At 36.7% G+C, this 25,775-nt stretch overlaps 1 protein-coding gene across 5 annotated transcripts in view; it reads right to left on the reverse strand.

Annotated features, from left to right (window-relative positions):
* Window positions 1-25,775, reverse strand: part of arhgef28a (Rho guanine nucleotide exchange factor (GEF) 28a) — a 123,428-nt gene that overhangs the window by 97,203 nt on the left and 450 nt on the right. For all 5 annotated transcript variants that reach the window (XM_047151848.2, XM_047151846.2, XM_047151847.2 and 2 more), the window contains exon 2: window positions 13,732-13,783. In XM_047151848.2, coding sequence (XP_047007804.1) covers window positions 13,732-13,764 — 33 coding nt within the window. In that variant the 5' untranslated portion in view covers window positions 13,765-13,783. The remainder of the gene's footprint in view (window positions 1-13,731; window positions 13,784-25,775) is intronic.

Genomic DNA, 25,775 nt, shown 5'->3' on the forward strand with positions numbered 1-25,775 from the left:
TAATAGTGTGATTAAGGTGTGTACATTTCTATAATGCACGTTGATAATGCGACTAAAATAGGAAAACTCCACGTCTTAATTCGATTTGTGTTTACGTCGAGTACGACTTTACCCGGATTAAGGTAATCAATAATCGCTTTTTACATGAAAATTTCTTAATCAGAGTATTGTCTTAATCAGTTTAATATCAGATTATTGTTGTCCATGTAAACGTACTGAATGTCACTAAGTCCTAAAACCACAATAAAATCTCTTTAATTTCTCAGAGTGTATGAACTTGTTTGTAATGTGTGATAAAAGAACTAATCCTATCAAAATGTCAGAACAGAACCATAATGACTGCACAACTTGACTGTAGAATTGCATGCAATGGGTCTAACTGTTAAAATGTGTCATTACTAAAGTCCTTCTAGTTGGTTTTGAATAGTACAACAGTCGAGTGGTTATACAATTTATGTTCACCAATCAGCTATTAGGACTACGGAGCGAGATTACAAACTGGGTGGGACACAAGTCCATCAAAGGGCACCATGATCACGCTCACATTTAGGGCAGATTTGTGCAGCCAATTCACAAACTAGCATGGTTTTGGAAAGAGGGATTAAACCAGAGAACTCAGAGGAAACCCAAACAAACACAGATCACCACGGTGAATAACAGAATAACCCAAGCTCAGGATTGAACCGAGGTCCCTGGAGCAGTGAGATGGCAATGCTAACCGCTGCACCACCATGCTGCCAATTTGATTTTTGAAAATGCAAATCAGAAGACAATATGGTCCGAAAGCTTGGAATAAATTCTCAGCCTCCATTAACATAATGCAACATATACATATTGCTGTGCTGATAATGTTTGTTTACCCATATGAGTAGACCTTCTATTAACTTCCCCCATTAATTTTCTGACAAAACCTGTCTCTAGTGCTAAGACCTACTAATAGTTCATCCTCATAAGCAATCCCCTCATTGGGCAGTTGAGAATCACTTATAATCAGTAGCACTTGAAAGGCTTTGGAGACATCTACCCCATAGGTTTCATCCCACCTTCATCAGTGTAAAAACATTCCTATTACAGATATAAAATATTTTGAATATAAATACTAATGTAAATACTTTTATATTTTTTAAGAAAGTTAGCATCCTTTCTTTATATATACACTGTACTTATTTAATTTTTTATTCATGGTTCTTAAAGGCTCTTAAAAATGTTCCAGACTCCTACTCTAATCTCATCAAACCTTAAATGAATGCATATGGAGTTTGCTAAAGTCATTGGAACTGATTGGAAGTGGGATGCATTGCCAGTTGGAGATTTATAATAGAGCTAAATCACTAATAAATGTAATTATAGTCATGCAGAAAAGAACCTTCTGCAGAGTAACATACTGAACGCTAGTGAATAAGCCATTTTGCTTCCAAAGACCCTTGTTAGGATACTTGGCATGAGGAACCTCCATCAAGTTCCAGGACACTCATGAGCAAATTCTCACTGCTTTTGCCAAGAGTCATCCTTAGATGTTCCAGCACAACAATAATTCAAAGCATTCTTTCAGATCCACACAAACATGACTCACAGACCATAAAATCTTTATAAATTCAAAAAGTTTTAGAAATTGTTCTCCCATACTCTAGGCTAGACATTATTGAAAACAGAATGAGTAGCTCTCTATTAGAAAAGCACCACATCAGACTATGGTACTAAAACAGATAAAACCATGATATGGTAGATGGTGAATGGAAATCACAGCAAGTTTTCAGGATAATAAAATTATGCAGTATGTTAGTGTATGTGTGGTGATCTGAGGCAAAAAAAAAAAAAAAAATTATGTTATGTTTCAACATTGGGTTAAAGTGCCAGTTTAACAAATCTAGGTCAGTCTGCCTAAAGTGTCTAAAACCTTTCTAGCTAAGTGAATGTTATGCTTTGATAAGGTTATTGGATAGCTACATGCCCTGACAAAATGGACATAGTCCTAATTAATACTGTTTATAATCAGTTACTGATTCAAAATGTCTGTTAAAGATATAAATCTTTACATTTTCTCCCTTTTAACTTTTGAGTGTAAACACCCTTTAGAATGCTAAAACTTACATACATGCAAAAGAGAAACAGGGTTCAGTTTATCATGGTTTTATTCTGTGTGGACAACATGCCATGTTGTTCATAAACAATTGCTAAGCTTTATGTAACACATACTTTAATGTTTCAGATGAAGCACCACAAGTTTTTATTTACATTTTTTTAAACCTGTCGTCTGTACCTTCAGTTCTGTTTTTGCATAAGCCAACTCTAAATTAATATTGTATTCTGCCTATAGGGGAAATGAACTGTGCATACTAATTTGACTCAGATGAGCGAGACTCAAAAAGCAACTTGTCAAGATGTCAAAGGTGGACTCAAGGTGGGAAATTTGGACATATTTTTGTCTAACTTGCTGAAAACCAACAGATACAATAAAAGCAGTAACAAATGTGTCACCTTCTCTAAGCACCTGGCCAAAAAGCATCTAAAAAGCCAGAAGGCAGGCTGTCAAGCTTCCATAATTATGAAAAACATATCTGGAATTTAATTGGTTTTACCTGATGAATATACCAAATTGCTCTTCCTGTGTAAACACTCAGAATTGACACTGAATTCAATTATTCATGATTGCTATCACAAGTAAATTTTTTGTGTATCCTTTTTCCAAATTAGAATAGCAATGTATCTACTGTTCAAAACAGAGATACACAGGTAGTGAACACACAGAACAATATAAAGAAAAATCCTGCTGTTTAATGGTACATGCACGCTACAAATCTCTCTGCTCCCCATGCCTTTACTCGACGCTTGAGGGACACAGTGCAGGCAGCATGTGCTGTTTGAGGGAAGTGTCTGTCTACGTGGCTTTCAAACAAAGCTTTCAATCATTATTTCATAAAAACATTCAATTTATTTCAGTTACCATTGCTATTTATTGAAGCTACTGTAGTTAACAAATGGCAGACATTTTACTTTTCCATTTTAATTTTGTAACAGCTTAATTACTTAATTACTGTTAATTTTGTAACAGCTACAATTTAGTGAACTGCTGCTTTTGAATCACCAGGAGCACATACTGTAATGGTCAGAGATTCTCTCTCTATTAAAAAACAGAAGGTATATTACAGTTATAGGGAAATCACATTCCCCAGCCTCACAGGAAAAGTCTATGCCAGTGAACCAGTTCTTTTCACTTGCACAGCTTTCTGGAGGGTTCATGGGAGTATGCCTGCCATCATCATGATGTCCATTGGAGGAATAACGTCACAATGTGGTTTTTCACTGTTAATTCTAACAAATCTCAAATCTGAGAGGTGCCTAAGTGGACTTCAGCCATGCTCCTGAACGATTTGCTGCTGATTATGAAGCGTTCACCAAGTCTGAACCTATGGTTCTCTTTCAAAAGAGTGATGTAACATGTACAGTGCCCTTCACTAATATTGACACCTTGGTAAATATGAGCAAAGAAGGCTGTGAAAAATTTGTTTTTATTGTTTAACCTTTTGAACTTTTGTTAAAAAAAAAATTACAAAAATACTCTGCTCTTGTGGATATCAAACAATTGACTAATAATGTGACACATTTTCACAGCCTTCTTTGCTCATATTTACCAAGGGTGCCAATATTAGTGGAGGGCACTGTAGATGTGACACTCAAATTGAACATCTCTATCCTCAAGCTGTGGGTGATGACTGAAAGAAGGTGGCTACACAGCCAGAGTAAACCTTAGTACCATGTGGAGGAACCTCACTGTTGCCACTTTCACGTGTGTGAAAGTGGCAACAATGAGGTTCCTCCACGTGGTACTAAGGTTTACTCTCTGATACGCTGAAAAGCTCAGAAATCCAGGACTGCCTTAGAATAAAAAGGCACTGTTATGCAAATCGACATGTGATACAGACAGCTCAGAAGGTTGCCCCAGGCTGGAAACTGCAGGTGTCATGAAAGAGATTACATCTTGGCTTAGGAACATGTGGGAATCCCCAGAATGAGATACAACATGTGGCTGGCATTGAGAAACCTTGCCTGCCCTTCTAAGCCTGTTGCAACTAAAAGCCTCACCATGAGAAGTGGAAAAATATCCTAAGAACATGATTTGATACTATTCCAAAAGTGAGTTAAGTATAATGTACAGCTCAGTGTCCCTACAGTTCAACATTATTATTTTCCCTCTGTTCCATTTGCCTTTGTAGTATGTCCCATTATAACATTCATTTTGTATCAAAAAGTTAAATAGCATGACTAATTCAGACTTTGCCTTACATAAGTCACAATGTTCCACAGAAGCCAAAGAACAATAGAGTACCATGGGAGTTAATGACAGAAATGATGGAATGAATCTTCCCTTGGGTTCTTTGTGTTTCCATTCATTGCGTTCTGTCTCATAGTGTAGTTAAAATCCGAGTTACAAAAGGTGCATTGTGGGGAAAAAAAAATCATTATTAGTCTATTACCTGAAGTGCAAGAAGGACTGCAGTCAGCAACATCGTTCAGATGACAAAGTAATCCAGTGCAGTGATTTACAACTCGTATGATACACATTTAATCATGATTAAAAAGGGAATTTCCCTCCTGAGGCTAAATAACATATTTCAAATAAAGGGAAATTAAATTATTTAAAATGCCAAGTAAATAGACAACCATATCAGAAATGTCAAACATCCAAAGGCACTAAAATACTTTTGAATTCTTATCCATCTTAACCTCTAAAAGCTTACAAGACTACCTGTAACTCCATTCACCTGTAGCTCGACTAAGTGATAAGTGTTATGATCAAACAAAGATGTTTACACAGTGTATTACCAGGCAACAATCTTGACAAATGGGTATTACAGTACTTCCTTAATCACGTTTGTTCATGTCAAACATTGTGCAGGTTCACATGCTTAGCCTTAGAACTCTATTCCAAGCCTCTTACTCTTAGCATTTTTTTAGCTTTATGTTATTCATATTGGCTCACTTTTAGTCGAGGGATGGACATACCACCAGCCTGAGACAAGCAGATTACATATCTGGGCTATCAGTTTCACATTCAGATAAAGGTGAATAAATATATTAAATGCACACCACTACCATGTCATACTTTTGAGCAAACTACATTATCTGCCACATTTTAACCTAGCTAATTGGGCAAGCATAACATTTAATCGGGCAGCACATTGGAATTTTTACTTGCCCAGGGGACTACATATTTCCTGTAATCACACATTTAGCCAGGTTGGTGAGGTTGACAAATAGTCATGTGTCAAATTTTTCCAAACACTGTAGAAATTAATAACATTCTTATACGGTCATGTGAAAAAATAAGTACACCCCGTGGAAACTGTTGGCTTTTTTGACATATTTGGACAAGCCAACATTTGCTCATCTTTGAAACAGTGCCCATTAATAAAAGTGATGCACTATCAAATTGACATTCTGTAGTAATTTTCACAATTCAAATGAACAAAAAACAGATCAGTCACATGGAAAAAGTAAGTACACCCCTACATTTACAACCCCTTCAAATCCATAAAATTCTAATCAGGTGTTCAAGATTGGATGCCAGTGATTAGAACCTGCTTAGGAAGTGCAGGTGTTATTTAAACCTCTCACATCTAGTGTTCCCTTTCTTATTGAGGTGTGTGGTGTAGTCATGCCAAGATCTAAAGAGTTCTATAAGGCCCTAAGAAAAAAGGTTGTGGTTGTCTAGGAGTCTGGCAAGGGATTTAAAAAGTTATCTCCAAATTATTTGAAATGCATCATTCCACTTAAAGAACCCCCCAAAATTTTTCAAAAGCACCTGCTAGTAAGTCTTGCAACTGTTGGTGTCAAAGTGCATACTTCTACAATCAGAAAAAGATTGCACAAATTTGACCTGCATGGGAGGCGTGCCAGGAAAAAGCATTTACCGTCTATAAAAAATAAATAAATAAATAAATAAATAAAAAACAACCATTACAGCAAGACTACAGTTTGCCAATGAGCATATAGGCAAAGACCATAGAGCGTCAAGCCTTACAAATTGTAAGAATAAAAGTTTTAGTTGTGCTTTAGAAGTGATTGACGGCATAACAACAATCGGCAAAGTCAACCGATTTAATCAGTACGTAAGGTTATAAAAAAAAAAATAAAAAAAAAAACTCGAAAGCTCACCAAAATCTTGTGAATGTTTTACATCAGTGAATATTCAACTTGATTAAAACACACAAAACAAAAAAAACACTTGATCTATTGAATAGTCAAGGACACCTGAAAGTATTTAACACCAATATGTTAACCATTTGTCACATGTCGTGTGCGCACGCACACACACAGTACTTTTTTTTTTTTTTTTTAGCTCCAGTGAATTAGACCATTTGTATTTCAAGCCATTATTTGGGAGTTGATATTATGCTGTCCACATTAACCCCTAAAGAGGTCCAGTTGCAATAACAAATACTCCCACAATCACCTGCTAGAGATACCACACCTTACACATGTACACATGCCCATTCTTTTGCAGTGAGGTCACAGAGCCAGACTGAAACTTTCTCCTGGTTACACTTAAAACTTTTTTCAGATGAAAGGTAAACAGGTGGCGTGAATATGAACATTATTTCAAGAAGGCAGTGCAGGCTTCCAAATCAATTTGAATACTGGATGTTATCCAAAAGGGAAACTGTGCAACGATATATGATTAGTAATGTGTACATTTACCACTTACAATATTTAAGCCAACAAGGGCTGGAAACCATTTATTCAGATCTGAAAGAATGAAAAATAACAAAAAAATAAGTGCATTATGATGTTCACAATAGCTCTGCTTTGAAGTTCACATTGCTTTGAAAGTCTCATTGTGACATAAGAACTATTCTTCTCACTGCATCCTAAAACTGGATGTAACAAAATATGAATGCTTTATTCAAAATGAACAGATAATGTGTTCTAAACAAATACAAGTGTTAGGTGTTTACTTTTGTGCAGGCATGAGCGAGCAGTCGGATGCAAAGCTCACAGGACAAATAAAAGACTACTGTGCAATGCATTTACAATATCCTTAGTAATTGCCTGGTCAGGGTTGCACAGGTTTAAATTTGGCTGTTAGTTTTTTTTTATATTTTGAGAATAAGAACCAATTAAATTTGCTAGAAAATATCAAATCAAAAATAATAACTGAATGTGTGGGATTAAAAATAACAGTTGAGACCAATCATGAACTTGAGAGATATAGCAGAGGTTGAGTAACAGTCAGAGCCAAAATTCACACACCACCCTGACCATGCTGTCGAATTTCTACCTCTGGGCATTTCTAGTGTTTCCAGGTGGCCTAGTAGTACAGTTAGGCCACACCAGCTTCGGGTTTAAATCCAAATACAGATATATACAGAGATATTTACAGCACTAAACAGATGGAGATGAGATACAGTTAATGGCATTGAGCTACATCCCTATAGAATGTATATAGTTTATAGTATTTTATTTATTTATTTTTTTTAAATAGCACTTATAGTATTAATACCTTTTATAGTATTAATTTTCCAACTCTAATAGAGTATGTTAGTGAGATAGTGGCAAAAATGCTGCATTATTTGCATAGCCCAACTGCTGGGCTGAGCATTTAGCAGAGTTATTGCATATTATTTCAACCCAACCTTCAGGTAGTTAAGATAATATATGGCTGGGTTGTCATTGCAGCCCAGCATTTTTTTTGTTAGGAAGGTGGTAACCAAGCAATTGGGCCAGTTTTCCTGCTGCAATGTGAGTGACTATGACACAAAGCTATTGAAATTCCCAGTCACGGTCACCGCAGAAGGGCGAAGCACAGCTGAAAGAAAATATTATGGTGTGTGGGTGCATGCGTGTATGCGTGAGATGACATCTTCCAAGTGGTTTCACTCAACTTCATGTCAGTGTCATGTCAGTCTCATGATGTCACAGGCATGTAACATACAACATTTCAATGGAACAGATTTCCTAATATTCCCGGCCAAAGATCTTCAAACCTCAATTCCAATAATAAAAAAAAAAAAAAAAACTTTTTAAAATTTATTTGGAACAGCAGGTGAACAATGAAACTTACTGAATCTTACTGATAAAATTGACAGGAACTGTTTCAAGATAGCGGCAGAATCATTTGCTGAAAGGATTGGCAATGTTATTAAAGTGTACAATGACATTCAGAGAACCTTTCTATTTATTTATTTTTGTTAACTGCTATCAATTTTCAATTTAATTAGTATTTAATACACACACCATCCACTTTATTAGGAACACTTGTACACTTGCACATTCATGCAATTATCTAAAAATCCCTAAAATCAATGAATAATCATGATCTCAATATTGATCAAAATAATCATGATTATCATTTTGGCCATAATCATGCAGCCCTGTGTGTTCTACTGAATATATGCACAAATCTTTTTATCATAACTAAATGCTGAGGAGAACAGAGATGAGAATGAATCACAATTTCTATCAAAAACACGCACACAAGACATTAATAAATAACAATGACAATAAATGACATTTGGCAGGCAGAGAGAATGAAAGAGCAGATCCCAGGAGGATAAAGGGAAAAAAAAGAAAGAAATGGATAGAATTTCACATGAAGGGTGAGACAGACAGACAGACATTTTACACACATACATACACACACAGTGCCCTCCGCTAATATTGGTTCCCTTGATAAATATAAGCAAAAAACTGTCTTTATTGTTTAACCTAAGATCTTTTAATCTTTTTTTTTTAATTCACAAAAATACTCTGCTCTCATGGATATCAAAACACATTAATAAAAATATATATATATATATCTTTGTTAAATATAGGTGTGCAACAATTACTGGCACCCCTATGAGTTCACATAGAAAAATATATTTGAAGTACTATCCCAATTCCGAAAATGTTGGGACAGTATGGAAAAAAGGAACAAACCAAACAAAATGTAATTTAAAAATTCAATTTCACCCTGTACTATATTGAAAACACATTAACAACACATTATTTGATGTTTTATTCTGTAAATTTTATTTATTTTTGAAAATATACACTTATTTCAAATCTGATGACTGCAACATATTCCAAAAAAGTTGGGACAGTCGACTGTTTACCACTGTGTAACATCACCTTTTCTTTTAATAACACTTATTAAGCGTTTGGGCGCTGAAGACACCAGTTGGTTAAATTTAGCAAGTGGAATTTTCCCCCATTCATCCATTATGCATTTCTTCAGCTGCGCAACTGTACGGGACCTTCATGGCTTTATTTTGCGCTTCATAGATGCACCACACGTTCTCAGTCGGAGACAGGTCAGGACTGCAGGCAGGCACCATCTGCTTACACAACCATGCGCTTGTAATCCGGGCAGAATGTGGTTTGGCATTGTCCTGCTCTGGATGGCAGCATATGTTGCTCCAAAAATGTGTACATGTCTTTCTGCATTAATGCTGCCCTCACAGACGTGCAAGTTACCCCTGCCATGGGCACTGACACACCCTCATACCAGGACAGATACTGGGTTTTGGATCTGATGCTGACAGCTCGGATGATCCTTTTCCTCTTTGGCCCAGAGAACATGACGGCTGTTTTGTCCAAAAAACTATTTGAAACGTTGACTCATCGGACCACAAAACACGATTCCACTGTGCTACTGTCCATCTCAGAGGAGACCGAGCCCAGGGAAGTCGGCAGCGCTTCTGAACAGTGATGTATGGATTCTGCTTTGCATAGTAAAGCCTTAACTTGCATCTGTGGATGCAGTGGTGAATGGTGTTGAATGTAGAGCTGCAACAAGTAATCGATAAAATCAATAATAATGATTATGAAAATCATTATCAACGAATCTCTTTATCAATTAGTTGGTCTGCGCACGGCACGCGGGAGATTTACTCATTACGTTACTTCTGTTCAGAAAACACGCTTCGGAGAGTAAATCTTAAAGTTGTGTCCCAAATTAAGTACTATACGCTTACACTATGCACTCTGCACTACCGTCTAGTGTATGAATTTTAGAAAGGTAATATCATCTCAAATAGAACAGTAACAGGGTTTTTTTTACTAACTGGAAGTATAAGCCACTTCCTAGGCAATGGCGCATGACGTCATATGCACGCTAGCTTTACCAGACACCCAGAGTCACCAACAATGAATTTCTTCAGTTTACATTGTCAGCATTATTTTAATTCCAAACATGACCTCAGTCACCAACAGATGGAGGCGAAATAGTCACGTGACTAAGGAAGAAAGTGCGTAACCTCCAAGTCCCCTAAGGCAGGGAGCATTTTAAACACCGTGGAAATCAAACTGATGCTTGAGGACAAAGTTATGTTTATATCCAAAATGCTCCGCTGTGTGCAAGGGGCAGGGGAAACTGGTGCAAGCTGCTTAAAAGGTTTAGTTTAATTCAAGTTCATTGTCATTATATGCTGTATTTGCGCGCTTGCAGTGTAAATTCTGTCTGTTTATTAAAACGGAAGTGATGTGTTAGTAACGAGGCTGCGTTGCTGATCACGCACAGTATAGACATGGTGATAGAGTAGGAGCACGATTAAGATCTGTAATGTCTAATTAAAACATTATGATCAAAAGTAAACATAAGTAAAATAATGTCTAAAGGCAGTGAGTAACAAACCACAAGGTGCAGTGAAAGGGAGTTTTTATTATCAATTTAGGACTGTAGTTTAATCCAGTGCTTTTTGTGAAGCCATAAAAAATAATGCATAAATACTATAAAATAAATGTTTATTTTTTTATGGATGCACAAAAAGCACCGAATTAAACTACAGTCCTAAATTAATAATATATATTCTTGTGTGTGTGTGTGTGTATTGGGTTCTTTTCTGCTTTGGACAAACAGTTTGTAAAGTTTTAGTCTGAAGTATATATTTGTAACACTCAGTTTGTGGATTTTATTTTAAATAAACTAAAAAAAAAAAAAAAAAAAAAAAAAAAAAAAAAAAAAAGGCACTGAAAGTTCGCCCCCCTCTTCAGATTAATCGATAAAATAATCGGCCAACTAATCGATTATGAAAATAATCGTTAGTTTCAGCCCTAGTTGACTGACAAAGGTTTACCAAAGTCTTCCTGAGCCCATTTCAGGATATCCATTACAGACTCATGATGGTTTTTAAGACAGTGACGTCTGAGGGATCGGAGATGTCTCGCTTTCAGAAGTATTTGATATGAGAGTATTTGTTATTTTTTAAACAAAAAATCAAAAGGTTAAACAATAAAGGCAATCTTTCACAGCCTTCTTTTGCTCATATTTACCAAGGGTGCCAATATTAGTGGAGGGCACTGTGTGTGCACATGTGTGTGTGCGTGCATGTGTGTGTGTGAGAGAGAGAGAGAGTTTTAACAACTAAGAGAAAAACGAGAAAAACGATAATTAATCCATGTCAACGAATCTCATTAGTTGCTTTACATTCATGGCATTTGGTAGATGCCCTTATCCAGAGCGACTTAAATTTATCTCATTCATACATCTGAGTAACTGAGGGTTAAGGGCCTTGCTCAAGGGGCCAATTTGGCAGTGCTGGCTTTTGAACTTCTAACCAGTAGACCAATACCTTAACCACTGAGCTACAACCCCTATTTTATTTAACTACCCAACACAAGTCTATCATACCCCACTTTGATACAGTATGCACTCTATGGTGTTGTGGTAGAAATTTACAAGGAGCTGTGTAGGTAGTCTGGCCTGTGAGTTTCTGTAGGAAAAATAGCCTTTGTTGTGCTTTCTTCACCAGGTGAGAGGTGTTGACGAATCATGTGAGATCTTTTGTCATGTAGACTCCAAGGAAGCTGATGTCGTTCACACTCTCCACTTACTCTCCATTTATCTGCAGAGGGAGATAGGTGGTCCTCCTGGATCTCCTGAAGTCTACGATGAGCTCCTTGGTTTTTGTGGTGTTCAGGACCAAATTATTGTCCCTACACCAGTGAATTAGATGTTGTACCTCCTCCCAGTTTCCTCATTATCACATATGAGTCCCACTATGGTGGCGTCATCAGCAAACTTTAAAACAGAGTTGGAAGAATGGATTACGGTGCAGCATGATAATGGGGGGTTAAGGCAACTGGGCAGTAGTCGTTGAGGCAATCCACCACAGATCTTTTGGGCAACGGAACGATAGTGGTGGACTTGAAACTGGTGGGAACCATGGCAAACTGTACTGAGAGGTTGAAGATGTTTCTGAACACCCCCGCTAACTGTTCAGCACATGTTCTGAGTTTGAGGCCTCTGCAGCTCTGTGGATGTCAACCTTCCTCAGAATAGCTCTTACTTTATGATGTAAGGAGAGTGTTTCCTTGTCCTTTGTTGGTAAACGGTGGGCTCCAACTGTGTTGATTTAGTCATCAAAGCAAGCAAAAAAATGACTCAGGGAATCAGAGCAAGTAGGGTCATTACTGATTTGTGAGGGACTACCGTTGTAGTCAGTTAATTCCCTTCCACATGCTACGGGTGTTGCTGTTCTCAAAATGACCTTCAATTCACTGTTTGTATTTGTGTTTCGCTTCTTTGATGCTTTTCTTTAGTTCCCACCTGGTATTGCTTTAGGCCTGCATGTTGCCTGATTTATAAGTCACGCTCTTTAAGCAGAGACTGTACCTTATTGTCCAGCCATGGCTACTGGTTGGGGAACATTTTGATGGTTTTTTTTTTTTTGTTAGAATAGACTCTGTGCAGAAGTCTATATAGGTCAGGACTGATGTACTATATTCCTCCAAATCAGCTTCTTCTGCAAATGCATCCCAGTCTGTGAGCTCAAAACCGTCTTGCAGTCATGAGGTGGCTTCCTCACTCCAAACCTTGACTGTCTTAACAGCTGGTTTTGTTCTGCAGATCAGAGGCTCATAGGCTGAAGTCAGCATTAGGGAAACATGATCTGATGAGCCCAGATGTGGAGCTGAGATGGCTTTGTATGCTCCTGGAACATTTGTGTAGACTTGGTCCAAAATATTCTTTTCCTTAGTTGGGATGTTAACATTTTTGTGAAATTTTGGAAGTATTGTCTTTAATTCAAAGTGATTAAAGTCTCCTGCCACAATCACTGCCCCATCTGGATGTATAGTTAGCTGGTTGCCAATAGCAGTGTGTAATTTTTCCAGTGCTGCCTTAGCGTTTGCTAGTGGGGTTATGTATACAGCCATGATTATGATAGCAGTAAACTGCCAGGGTATTAAAAACGGTCTGCATTTCACCATCAAATATTCAAGGTCTGGGAAGCAATGTTTCTCAATGATGTCTGTACCTGTGCACCAGTCATTGTTTACATACATGTACACTCCACCGCCTCTTTTCTTACCGGAGTCTGTTGTCCTATTCACCCGGTAAACAGCACGGGCTGCTAGCTCGATGGCAGTGTCAGGAATGGTGTTAAACCAGGTCTCTGTGATCATCACAGAGATCATAATCATCACGCAGCTGCATATGTTGTTAGAAGTAATTCCTAAGCAAAATTCGTCCAGCTTGTTGACGAGGGACCGAGAATTTGTGAGGAAGAGACTCAGCAGGGACGGTTTGTGTGGGTTAGCTATTAGCCTAGCGTGCATGCCAGCTCTCTTTCCCTGCTTTTGCTTTCTTTTCCTCCCTTTATTCGAGTGTTCAGTAAAATTCTCCATTTTTATTTGTTTACATGCAATTTTGTTTAACTATATATTTTCCAAAGCAATAAAGAAAGATGCAAAAGAAAAGCAAATAGAAAGAAGCAAAAGGGTCTGAACAGGTCTGCTTCTCATACTCACATAAACAGGGACCTCATCTCTGTTCAGCTCCATTAGACCATTACACTTTAATCTGCAAAAAAACAAAGCACTTAGTTTAATACAGGCCAGAGTGGTGGAAATACATGTGTACACACATACCTGCTCAACCAGACACATCTGTAGCAAACCAGTCTGAGTGCAACGCTGCCCAAAACCATATGCGCAGATTGTGCCTACAATACAATACACGCCTATACACACACTGGTTAGGAAAACACTGAGAGGACAAATGTCTATTCACTAAAAACAAAACATGACATTCAACTGAAGAGAGAGAGGGAGTGGAGAGAGAGAGAGAGAGAGAGAGACAGAGAGAGAGAGGGAGAGCAGAGAGAGAGAGAGAGAGAGAGAGAGAGAGAGAGAGAGAGAGAGAGAGAGAGAGAGACAGAGAGAGAGAGGGAGAGCAGAGAGAGAGAGAGAGAGAGAGAGAGCAGAGAGAGAGAGAGAGAGAGAGAGAGAGAGAGAGAGAGAGAGAGAGAGAGAGAGAGAGAGAGAGAGACTGCAAATTGTATACAAAAGAACAAAAGGACTATAGCAGAGCCCAGGACTGCAATTTGTTAGTGGGAAGATTCACAAAGCACCACTGGCTAGTTTTACACACAGAATGAAAGCACAGCCCCAATGTACAAGAGTTTGCAATTAAGAATTTAATAGTGTTCAGAATGCTGCAAAAGTGAATTCTCAGTAAGTTAAAACATGTTGAATTGGGGTGAACAAATCAGTAGCCAGAGAATCCAGGACAATGATATCGTCTGTCCGAGGTTGTTATATTAATGTTTTGTTTTTTGCTAGGCAGACAAATAGGTTTTAACAAACTCCTTCCAGCTGACTTTCACAAAATAAAAGTTTTCATTTGGTATGTAAACCTTCCATGCAGGTTAAAGAAATCACTGTGGTGATTGGGAAGTTCGTAACTCCAGATATCAGACTATATATTCTAGATATGAGAATCCTGCATTTTCTACCAGACAGTAAACATGTCCAGGTCTACAGAGAGCAATTTTAATAAAAGCACAAATAGCTAAACAGCAAATAAATAAATAGAAACTCCTGTGCTTCAGACATGATCCTTTGAGAGTGACACCACCGAAACTTGGCCAGGGAGCGAACGTTTAATTTATTATTATGTTTAAATTGATGTATGTTTATAATGTTGAATGTTTTAATCAACTGAAAATGGAAACCTAAGGCACATAATTGGGCAATGCTTAGTCTTGCTAGATCACGAGACCACATAGAATTGTATCGAATAAAAATTGTGTGTATCGTTAAACCGCTAGGTTTAACCAGTTTATACAGCCACTTTATCTCCCTGATCCGATTATTATAAAAATTTTATAAGGATTATTTGACCAATTCAAATGATCATATTGCAATTGCAGATAACAGTTCTTCTGAGATAATTTCCTATAAGAAATGTATCCTTCAAGGAGGTAAAATGACCAGCCAGTGCAGTAAGAACATTTTACATAAGATAACAAATTTAATACAACGTTTAAAAAAAAAAAAAAAGTAATGGTAAATGGTCTGCACTTATATAGCGCATTTATCCAAAGCGCTTTACACTGTGTCTCATTCACCCATTAATGGTAGCAGAGCTGCCATGCAAGGCGCTAATTGGCCATTGGGAGCCACTTGGGGTTCAGTGTCTTGCCCAAGGACACTTCGGTATGTGGAGTCAGGAATCGAACCATTAACCCTACGATTAGTGGACAACCCGCTCTACCATCTGAGTCACAGCCGCCCCATAATATGTTTGGCCTATATTCAAGATGTGTTTCCTGGCCAAGGGATCTTTTTTTTTTTGCATTTCAGACCTTAATCTGTGTTAATTATTTACAAACTTATCATAATCATGAGTATGAGTAGAAATAAACATACACACATTATTTGTGGCTTATCTGCAGCTTTACAAGTTCACAATTAATGTTAAGTTGAACCTTGGCGTTTAAAGGGATAATGATTTATGATGTGATGACAGTTGAACAATTTATCTCATTTGCAATAACATACACATGCTCCAAGTACTGATTTATTGCCTTTTTTTTTTTTGGTTTTTTTTTTTTTAAATGTAGACATTCTGAATTCTGTTCCCAGCAGCACCATATTGCTGCTATAACCCACAAATTAACACAAAGGGATTAATCATTCGAAGAGATTACTACCAAGACATGGTCACTATATGACACTTTCTTTTCCCAAACTCATTGCGACATTCTGTTGATACCCGTAACACTACACGATGCATACACAACCAACTTATTAATACTTCATGTAAAAATCCAGGAAGGCCATGTAAACACACACACACACACACAAAGAACAAGAGACAGTAACATAGGCTGAGAGAGAGAGAGAGAGAGAGAGAGATAGGCAAAGCAGCTGTAACAAACTAATGAGAGGGGAAACCATCTTTACCAGTTCTGGACAAAACTAGTATAACATTTTCCTTTCCTATTAATGCTTAAACATTAGTTACCATATGCCATTGACTTCTTTCAATTGTAAAAAAAAAAAAAAAAAAAAAAAAAAAGCTGCCAAACTGACACATTAGTAGCTACAGTACAGGTACAATCTGACAGAGGAAGTCCTAATATTCTACACTCTTTATGGCTACAGCTGATCACCAACCATAAATAACAATGAGAACAGTCCACTGGGATGCAGTAATGTTGATAAATCCGTAACCTGGATTTAATGGTGTTAAACAAAACAGTGAACTAATATTTTTCCTTGCTATTAAACATTTATTGCACAGATATCACATTCTGTTCCACCATTAAATCACTTATAATTTGAATACTTTGAATATTCAAATGATATTTTAATTAAGAATAATTTGCTTTAATGTAGTCAGGAAACCCATTTTCAGGAGACAAACAGATAAAGGTAATTCAGATCAATTTAATGTTTTGGGGTTTTTTTTTTGCAAGTGTAGTGTTGGGAAGCAGCTAGCTACAAGTAGCAGCGCTACTAGCTTAACTACATTTTTAGTAGATTTTTTTTTTAATACTGTAGCTAAATACTGTATTTTTGGAATTAAACAAATCACAATGTGCCTAGCTCGTAATCACGAGGGTGAACAGGAGTAGTAAGTTTAGGTGTTATGTGTATCAAAATAGATAAATATTTAATGGAGCATGACAGCTGACCTCAGGTACCCAGCATAATAGCTAGCAAACTGAACCATACTGTAAGAGAAATAAAGTAAGCCCTCTCTGTTTCCATTGGTTCATTTTTAAATGATGCCATTTTACAGTTTAATAAAGTTAACTATGTCTTTCTAAGATCAGTTTACAAACAGAGAAGCAAAATCTCTTTGTTATTGATTACACTGTACGGTAACAGCTGCACAATAAAAAGAAAATGTTTTTCTTAAGATCTTGTTGAGAAGCTAGCTACTTTATCAAAAGTATAGGTTCGCTGTAGCTTAGCAGTTTTAAAATTATGCATAACTAGTAACTTGACTATGTAAAACAGCCAACACTTCTTTCTGTGGCAACACAGAACACTCCTTCAGCCACATTATACCATTTATAACAATTGTGTTCTACCAAAGATCCGCAAGCAACTCGCCTTGTTCTTTAAACAAATAATAATAATAATAATAATAGCAAATTTTTTAATCTATCATGGCATCAGAGCCATGATTTCTTAAAGGTAATGTGTGTTTATACTTAGAATTTTTTTTTACAGGTTGTGAGACCTGTAGGGCTGCAACTAACGATTATTTCCATAATCAATTAGTTGGCCAATTATTTGTTTATTTAAAAAAATTGATTAATTGATTACTCTGATTGAGGGGGAACTTTCAGTAGCATTTTTTTGTTTAGTTTATTTAAAATAAAATCCACAAACTTAGTGTTACAAACATAAATTTCAGACTAAAACTTTACACAACTGAAAAGAACCCAATACACACAGACACACACCAGAATATATATTATTTATTTAGGACTGTATATTATATACAAGTTTATATTATATTAATATTATTTATGCATTACTTTTTATGGATGCACAACAAGAACGGAATTAAACTACAGTCCTAAATTGATAAAAACTCACTTTCACTGAACCTTGTGGTTTCTGTTCCTCACTGCCTTTAGACATTATTGTTTTACTTGTGTTTATGTTTGATCATAGTGTTTTAATTAGACATTTACAGATCTTACTCGTGCTCCAACAGTTTATCACCGCGAGTGAGGAGCAATGAGAGGACTAGAACAAGACATACTTTGACCCCCATCCCCCGACCATCATCGCCTTTGCCATCCTGACTCCCACCCAAGTATATTTTACATCTGGGGAAACACTGCAATTATTTAGCTGAAGCTTCGAGAAAGATGAAATTTTATATTTTGCCTATAAACTGTGGGCAATGCTGGCAATAAATCATTTTTAATTTTACTCCACTCAACAGATCTGGCAGAAATGTAAAACACATGTTCTGCTTTTATCCGGTGAATATTCCAAGAACTGCTCTTAAGTTTGGTATGTGAGACAAGAATCTATCAAAAGGAATTGCAGAGGCTTAGTTATTCTCCATTTGTTTCCTATAATATAGAGCACAGACTCACCTGGGTGACCTTTAAAGGATTTGGGGGATTAACTGAGCTTTTACGATACATGTAACATAAAGTGAATAACACTATTGATACAAAAGCACATGAACACACCTTAACCATCCGTTGCTAACCGACAAGTTAGTCAAAGTACACAAACACACACTTTGTGGATACTGGATTTGTTACGAGATCTGTGAAGACACCACAAAATGGACAGGCAGTGGGGGGGGGGGGGGGGGGGGGGGCAAGACAGGGAGAAAGTGATGCGAATGAGACATGCTGAGTGACCCATGACTGCTTCAATGTTTGAAGTCAATCTGACCAAACTTTGCCCAGACGTTTAAATTCCACACATGTAAGCACAATGACACAGACACCCACCACATGGAAAAACAAACATTTGGGAGACCACACCTGAAGCAGTTAGTTATCTTTCACCTGGTTAACCTCCTATAAATCTCTCCCTTACTTCACTTGTGCACCAAACTTCTAAGTATAACTCCTACCAAAGACTCTTCAGTGGAAGACATGTCCTTCTAGTGCAAAGCAGAAGCTGTCCAGAAAACCCAGAAGATCGCTTACCATTTCTTTGAAGGCATCTGCCTTCAAAAAAATTATAAGAATACAAGAAACTGACCGGTATAAGACTTTGTACAAAGTACTTTATACAGTATAATTGACATTGCCAGAATGAAATCATCAGCTTAAGGTCTTCAAAGAAATAAGTAAATGAAATTAATTTTTAAAAATGTTGTAGACTGCTTCAGCTAAGGACAATGAAGGCATTATCCAATTTAAAAACAATCTACTTGCACTTCCTTAGAGCAAAAGTATTTCAAACAAAAATTTGTTAAGGTCAAGCTACATAAAGTTCCTTGTTTACAAATCTCTGGTTAAGGAACTAACATGACTGAATAGTTACCTTTTAGTGTTTAATCACGGTGATTATCTCATGGCTATAAATAAGACGCATCAGTTTGAAGTGGTTTTATTTTGTCTCTCACTGGCACTTCATGCTACCACTTATCGAACATCTGTTTTGAACTTGAAGTGTAAAATAAACACATACTTATATTCAATTCAATTCGATTTTATTTGTCAAACGCTTTTAGCAACGGACATTGTCTCAAAGCAGCTTTACAAACATAAACACAGGATATAGATTTTAAATGTGTGAATTTACCCCTAACAAGTAAGCGACGGTGACAGTAGCAAGGAAAAACTCCCCAAGAGGATATGAGGAAGAAAGCTCGTGAGGAACCAGACAACAAAAATAGTTTTGTTGAACTAATCCACTGTTCACTAAAGGAGACTTGAGTGCAAATTTGTATGTGGTAATTGCAGTCCTAAGGTCATAGCAGCAACCCTAGTTCCAGCACCACAGCATAACTGTTCATGTGAAATTGAGGTCCAAACCCATTTCCATGGTACTTCAAGCGGCACCATCCTCAGCAATCAAAAATACGTCTCTTTCCGCTTGTCTTTAAACATTCTGATTCAAGTCGTCATCAGAGTTTTAACAAACCAATTCGTCATAAATCAGACTCATCTTAGTTCATGACTACAATATCGTAATCCAGCCATCCTCAGTGATTATGTATACAGGTTTAGGCAAACACCTGCCAGAGAATTTTCGAGTGCAGACTCTCTGTCAAAGGTCATAAGAAGTCTCCCAAATATCTAAAAGACAAAACAATCTGAATCCACTTCTTGAGCTTCAGTGCTGTCTAACAGCAAAGGTATTTATGAATACATCCAAGTACACTGCCCTAAAAGATGATGAGTAAATAAATCAGAGTATTTCAAAATAACAATAATTAATTTGGGAACATTCTTAAACATATCAACTATTTGTAAGTAGACATTTGCAGTGGTGTATTGAGGTGACACCTGTCTTACTGCATTGCAGAAATATAGATTTCATATCCTCTTTGCTGATGTGAAAATGCAATGTTTCACAGTTATACTGACTAGGATCGCATATTCGTCAGTCTTAATGCTAGGCCTAGCTTGCGTCATTCAGCTGTGACGTCAGCTGTGGAAAGTGAGACAAATTTAGTCCACACTCTTGTTTTCCAAAAGCCCCTTCTGACCAGTTTGACCTGGTGCTTGGAGTGTGTGTAAGAACGAAAAAAAATATTCAAGACACTTTCCAGAAAATGCCAGAAGGGTCAAACACACAGTGAAGGCTATTCCAAATGTTTTAAATATTACATACATGTTACGTTTGACTTAGAAAAAAAAAAACTGAGAACTGCTTCCTCATGTTCAAAGAACACTCAAGGAATTAGTAATGAGAACATCTGAAGTGCTTATTGCATGTCATTATTGGAATTACAAACAAGGAAACAGAATTCTGGACCTTTTATGTACGAGTCCGACTTCAGTTGCATTGACAGTAATATAAAAGCACTCAGTATCAATAATACAAACAGCATTAAGCTACTATACTCCTAAACAAACCATTAAAAAATTGGGTCAAGCCACCTCAAATCATCAGACAATTTTTAGCAGGCCATAAATTTGCAAATTTGCAACCAGGAACCTTTTATTTTAAATGTTAAAAGACATCTTATATTACACAACAATCCCCAACAATTCCATGCATCTAGCATGAATAGTTCAAAAGTAAGGACTTGTGGAAATTTGTAACCTTTTCTATAGCACATGTTTTCACAAGGCCAAACACCCCATTTTTTAATTTATTTATTTATTTTTTTATATATATAAATAATCCATACCTTAGAAACTAATGCAGATCCATGCTTGACAGTTTGCAGACTATTTATTGAGAATAGTGACATTCCTACTAGAAAGTATTAAGCAAATCGGAGATGGTCATTCCGGAGGCCTCTAGTGATTTTACATGGATTGGTCCAATTAGACAGATTTAAACATTTTTACTAATCCATGTCACCGTGTTGTGTGCAACAGTAATAAATCAAGGCCACTAGTGCTTTTTGCTACTCTTCCAAAGGGCTTTATCAGTTCTTCAGGAGTCATAAAACAGATCATCACTAGGCAAGTAGCATTATGAAAATCGTTGTCAACGAATCTCATTATCGATTAGTTGCTCTGCGCAGGGGACATTTACTCATTAAGTTAGCCTTCTTCTGTTCCGAAAACACGCATCAGAGAGTAAATACTAAAGTGTCCCAAAAGACGTACTGTGCACTTACACTATGCACTCTACCGGTTATATATAAATAATATACCGGTTTAAATAATATTTATACACACACATTCTTTTTTGTTAAATGGATCAAAACATATTCAAATGAGATGTTTTAAAATTAACTAATTTGGTTATTCAGGTGCATTCACAAATATCACGATCATTCATTGATGGATTTTATTTGAAATTTATTTACAAATTAAATGATAATTTGGAAAAACCTATGAGTAGTAGAGAAGTTCAGGTATTGCACTGATGGATAAAATTAACAAAAGATAATTCAGAGATTCAAATTAAATGTCGCACCAACAATAAAATGTAAAAAATAAAATCTTGAAATGTTCTGATTAAATTTTAAAATGTCCAATGTTATTATTATTAATGTTAAATATTAATTAAATAAAGCAACATTGTTGTGGAGTGAGGAGGTCCTTGTGGATTGTTCGAAATATTCTAGGGGTCCAGAGCTCACAAAAGGTTAAGAACCACTGGTCTAGTGTGTGAATTTTAGAAAGGTAATATCATCTCAAATGGACCACATTAGTTTTTTAATGACCGGAAGTACAAGCCACTTCCTAATCAGTGGCATATGATGTCATACGAATGTAATATAATGCCGCTAGCTTTAGCAGATTCCCAGAGTCACCGCCAATGACTTTCTTCAGTTTACCATTTATGTCAACATTACCTTTTATTCCCAATATGACCTCAGTCACCATCAGACAGAGGCATAATCATCAAGTGACTGAAGAAGAAAGTGTGCAACCTTCAAGTCCTCTAAGGCAGGGGAGTATTTTATACTAAACACCATGGAGAAGATAAAACTTTATAAAGAGGAGTTTGTGGAGCAGGGAAGCACGACAGTGATGCATGAACACAAACTTATGTTTATATCCAAAATGCTCCACTATGTGCAAGGGCTTGGGGAAACTGGTGCAAGTTGCTTAAGAGGTTTAGTTTAATTTAAGTTTATTGTCGTTTATACGTTGTATTTGCGCACTTGCAGTGTAACTTCTGACATTTATTATAATGGAAGTGATCTGTTAGTAGCGAGGCCGCGTTGCAGTGGCAGCGCAAGTAAGATCTGTAGTGTCTAATTAAAACACTATGATCAAAAGTAAAACAATATGCCTAAAAGCAGTGAGTTACAGAAACCATAAGGTGCAGTGAAAGTGAGTTTTTATTATTAATTTAATTAACTGTCGTTTAATTCAGTGCTTTTTGTGCATACATAAAAAGCAATATAAACGTATAAATACTAATTTTATATATATATATATATATATATATATATATATATATATATATATATATATATATATAGTTATTTATTTATTTATTTATTTATTTATTTATTATACACACACAGAGTTGTGTAAAGTTTTAGTCTGAAGTTTATATTTGTAACACTCAATTTGTGGATTTTATTTTAAATAAATGAAAAAAAAATGGTACTGAAAGCCCCCCCCCGATCCGATTAATCGAAAAAATAATGGGCAATTAATAGATAATGAAAATAATCGTTAGTTGCAGCCCTACATTAAACAGTCCATCCATCCATTTTCTGTACCACTTATCCTACCTGGAGCCTATCCCAGGGAACTCGGGGAAAGAGGCGGGGGACACCCTGGACAGGGACCCAGCTCATCACAGGGCACAAACACGCACACACACTCGCACACTATGGACAATATGGAAATGCCAATCAGCCTACAACGCATGTCTTTGTACTGGGGGAGGAAACCAGAATACCCCGAGGAAACCCAGAAGAGAACATGCAACTCTGTACATACGGGCACAGGAAGGATTCAAACCCCCAACACCGGAGGTGTGAGGCACATGTGCGCCCCCTGCACTAAACAGTCATTAACAAAAGTAAGTAAAAAAAAAATAAAAATAAAAAAACATCCCGAACAACTTGTATAGTAATATTTATAATTAACATGTTATCTTCAGTGGCATCCAGCATTTATTTTTTTATGAAATCAGAGTTGACTGTTTTATTGCTTAAATTTCTTTCATTGACATTTTCACTGTGGTTAACCGTTTCCTATATTACCCCCAATGACATCTGACTACCTGCTGATCATAACACTAGTATGGTTTTTCCCTTGCTTCAACTCTGGCACATACAACCAATCCAGCAGGTCCTTTAATATGTTTAGCACTCGCACCTCCTCAACTGTACACTCTACACAAACAGATCAGCTTCATGTTAATACTGCAGTCAAATGCATCATGCTTGTCATCTCATAGATGACTAACTAGATGAGCATGTCTATCATAACTTTGAGCAACTGTGTTGTATAGGTGAATTGCATTCTGGAACATTGCATCCAATGTTTGCTGTCTCCACTACTTCCATATTGGATTTCTTTGAATAGGACACTAAATGTTGCTGCAAAACAATGAGTTAGGAGAGAAACTCTTGCTTCTTTGAAAAACACAACCATTATCCTTTATTAAACGGCCCTGAAACTGTGCTATGTTCCACTGTGACATCAGCAAGGCAGGAAACTTGCTTTCAAAGAATGTAAGTAATGAACGTAATTTATTTATAACACACATTCAAATCAAAAGTTGACCAACTTTGTGTACATAACTTAAGAGCTATGTTTAAGAGCATAAAACATGGGAGTAAATAAAATAAAAGTCTGAATATAAGGAGAAATAAGGAGAAAGATGACAACAAAAAAGATTAAAATGCTAAGTTGTAAAAGTTTGTAATTAGTGTTGATTTAAGAACAATTACAGAAGTAATGGTTTGGCCACCCTTGGCTGTCAGAGCAGTGGTAGAATATATTAGAAATGTAGGTGTGAGCTAAATCATTAAGAGTGTAAAAAAACAGTAAAACTTTCAAATGGATCCTGTAATAGACAGGGAGCCCGTGCAAAGATGCCAAATGAAGTTGCTTTTCTAGGTGCCAGTGAGCAGCATTTTGCACTCTAAGAGATCAACATAAGCCTTGCTGATGCCAAGGTACAGCAAATTATAATAATCTAAACAAGATGAGCTAAAAGCATGCATAACACCCTGAAAAAAGATCTATGGCATGATCTACGAGTTCTTACCACAGAGGTCATTTGCTGATCAAATCCGAGGTCACTCTCAAATAAAACAAAGATTCTTTAACTGTAATCTAAAATATTGTGCCAGTACTCCTAAATTATTTGATAGAATATTTGTAGATTCGGTAGGCGTCACAGAGAAAGAGTTCTGATTTGTTCTCATTTAGCTGAAGAAAATAAGTAGCCATCCAGGTCTTAATATCCTGAGATGAAACAAAGGATGAAAACACAGCATCAACCAACAAATCAGCTCCAGAATCACTAAGCACATCACAAACATGTCAAATGGCCTTCAGGGTGGAGTTTTCCTTTAAGTAAAGCCACAAACACAAATGTGTGCTATTGGGACTGTGTTTGGAATCTGTAACATGTGAAACTCAGGACTTGGAATCACTATTATAAGCCAAATTAAGGTACTGTTCTGTCGTTGATATGAATCCGGTATCTGAATTACTTCTTTCTCTCGTTTGAGCACACTTACATATACAAATCATCATCATCATCATCATCATCATCAGTTTTTCCACTTAACACTTCATCCTGGGACCGTTCCTCAGGCCACACAGTTTGGATAAAACACAGCCTCTGCCACATGGAAAGAGGAAGTGATCTGTTGTAGCTATTAATCAGGACACAACAGCCAGTGTTTGCCCTTCTGACACTCTCTTCTGCCACTTTCTGGGTTTGGTTTAACAAAAACAGGCTACAAATTCGACCAAATCCAAAACCATTTGAACGGAGAATATTTAACTGAATGAGCTCTGAAAGATGCACCTTTTTTTGCATACTATGCTTAATTCACTATGCTTAATTCACTCTCCATGTGTTAAGGCACAACCCTCTGCAGCTACTAGGGGAGACAGGGGAGGGTTCTCTACTACTGAATGGCTAGAATATGCGAATCTAGAAAATACTTTCTTGGATATACACACACACACACACACACATACGTCAAGTCTAAATTGAATCGCTTTCAAATAATAATAATAATAATAATAATAATAACAATAATAATAATAATAACAATAATAATAACAACAACAACAACAACAACAACAACAACAACGATAATAAAGAATGTAAATAGAATAACAGGTGATATGCGCACGAGACCGGTTTAAGCTTGCATCGTCACCAAACTAACGTCACGAGCGCTTATTTGTTTCACATCATATCACTTAAGCAGGAGCCAAGATGAGCACAGCGGGTTT

Source organism: Ictalurus punctatus, chromosome 28 (genome assembly GCF_001660625.3).
Source record: "Ictalurus punctatus breed USDA103 chromosome 28, Coco_2.0, whole genome shotgun sequence".
NCBI classification, from domain to species: domain Eukaryota; kingdom Metazoa; phylum Chordata; class Actinopteri; order Siluriformes; family Ictaluridae; genus Ictalurus; species Ictalurus punctatus.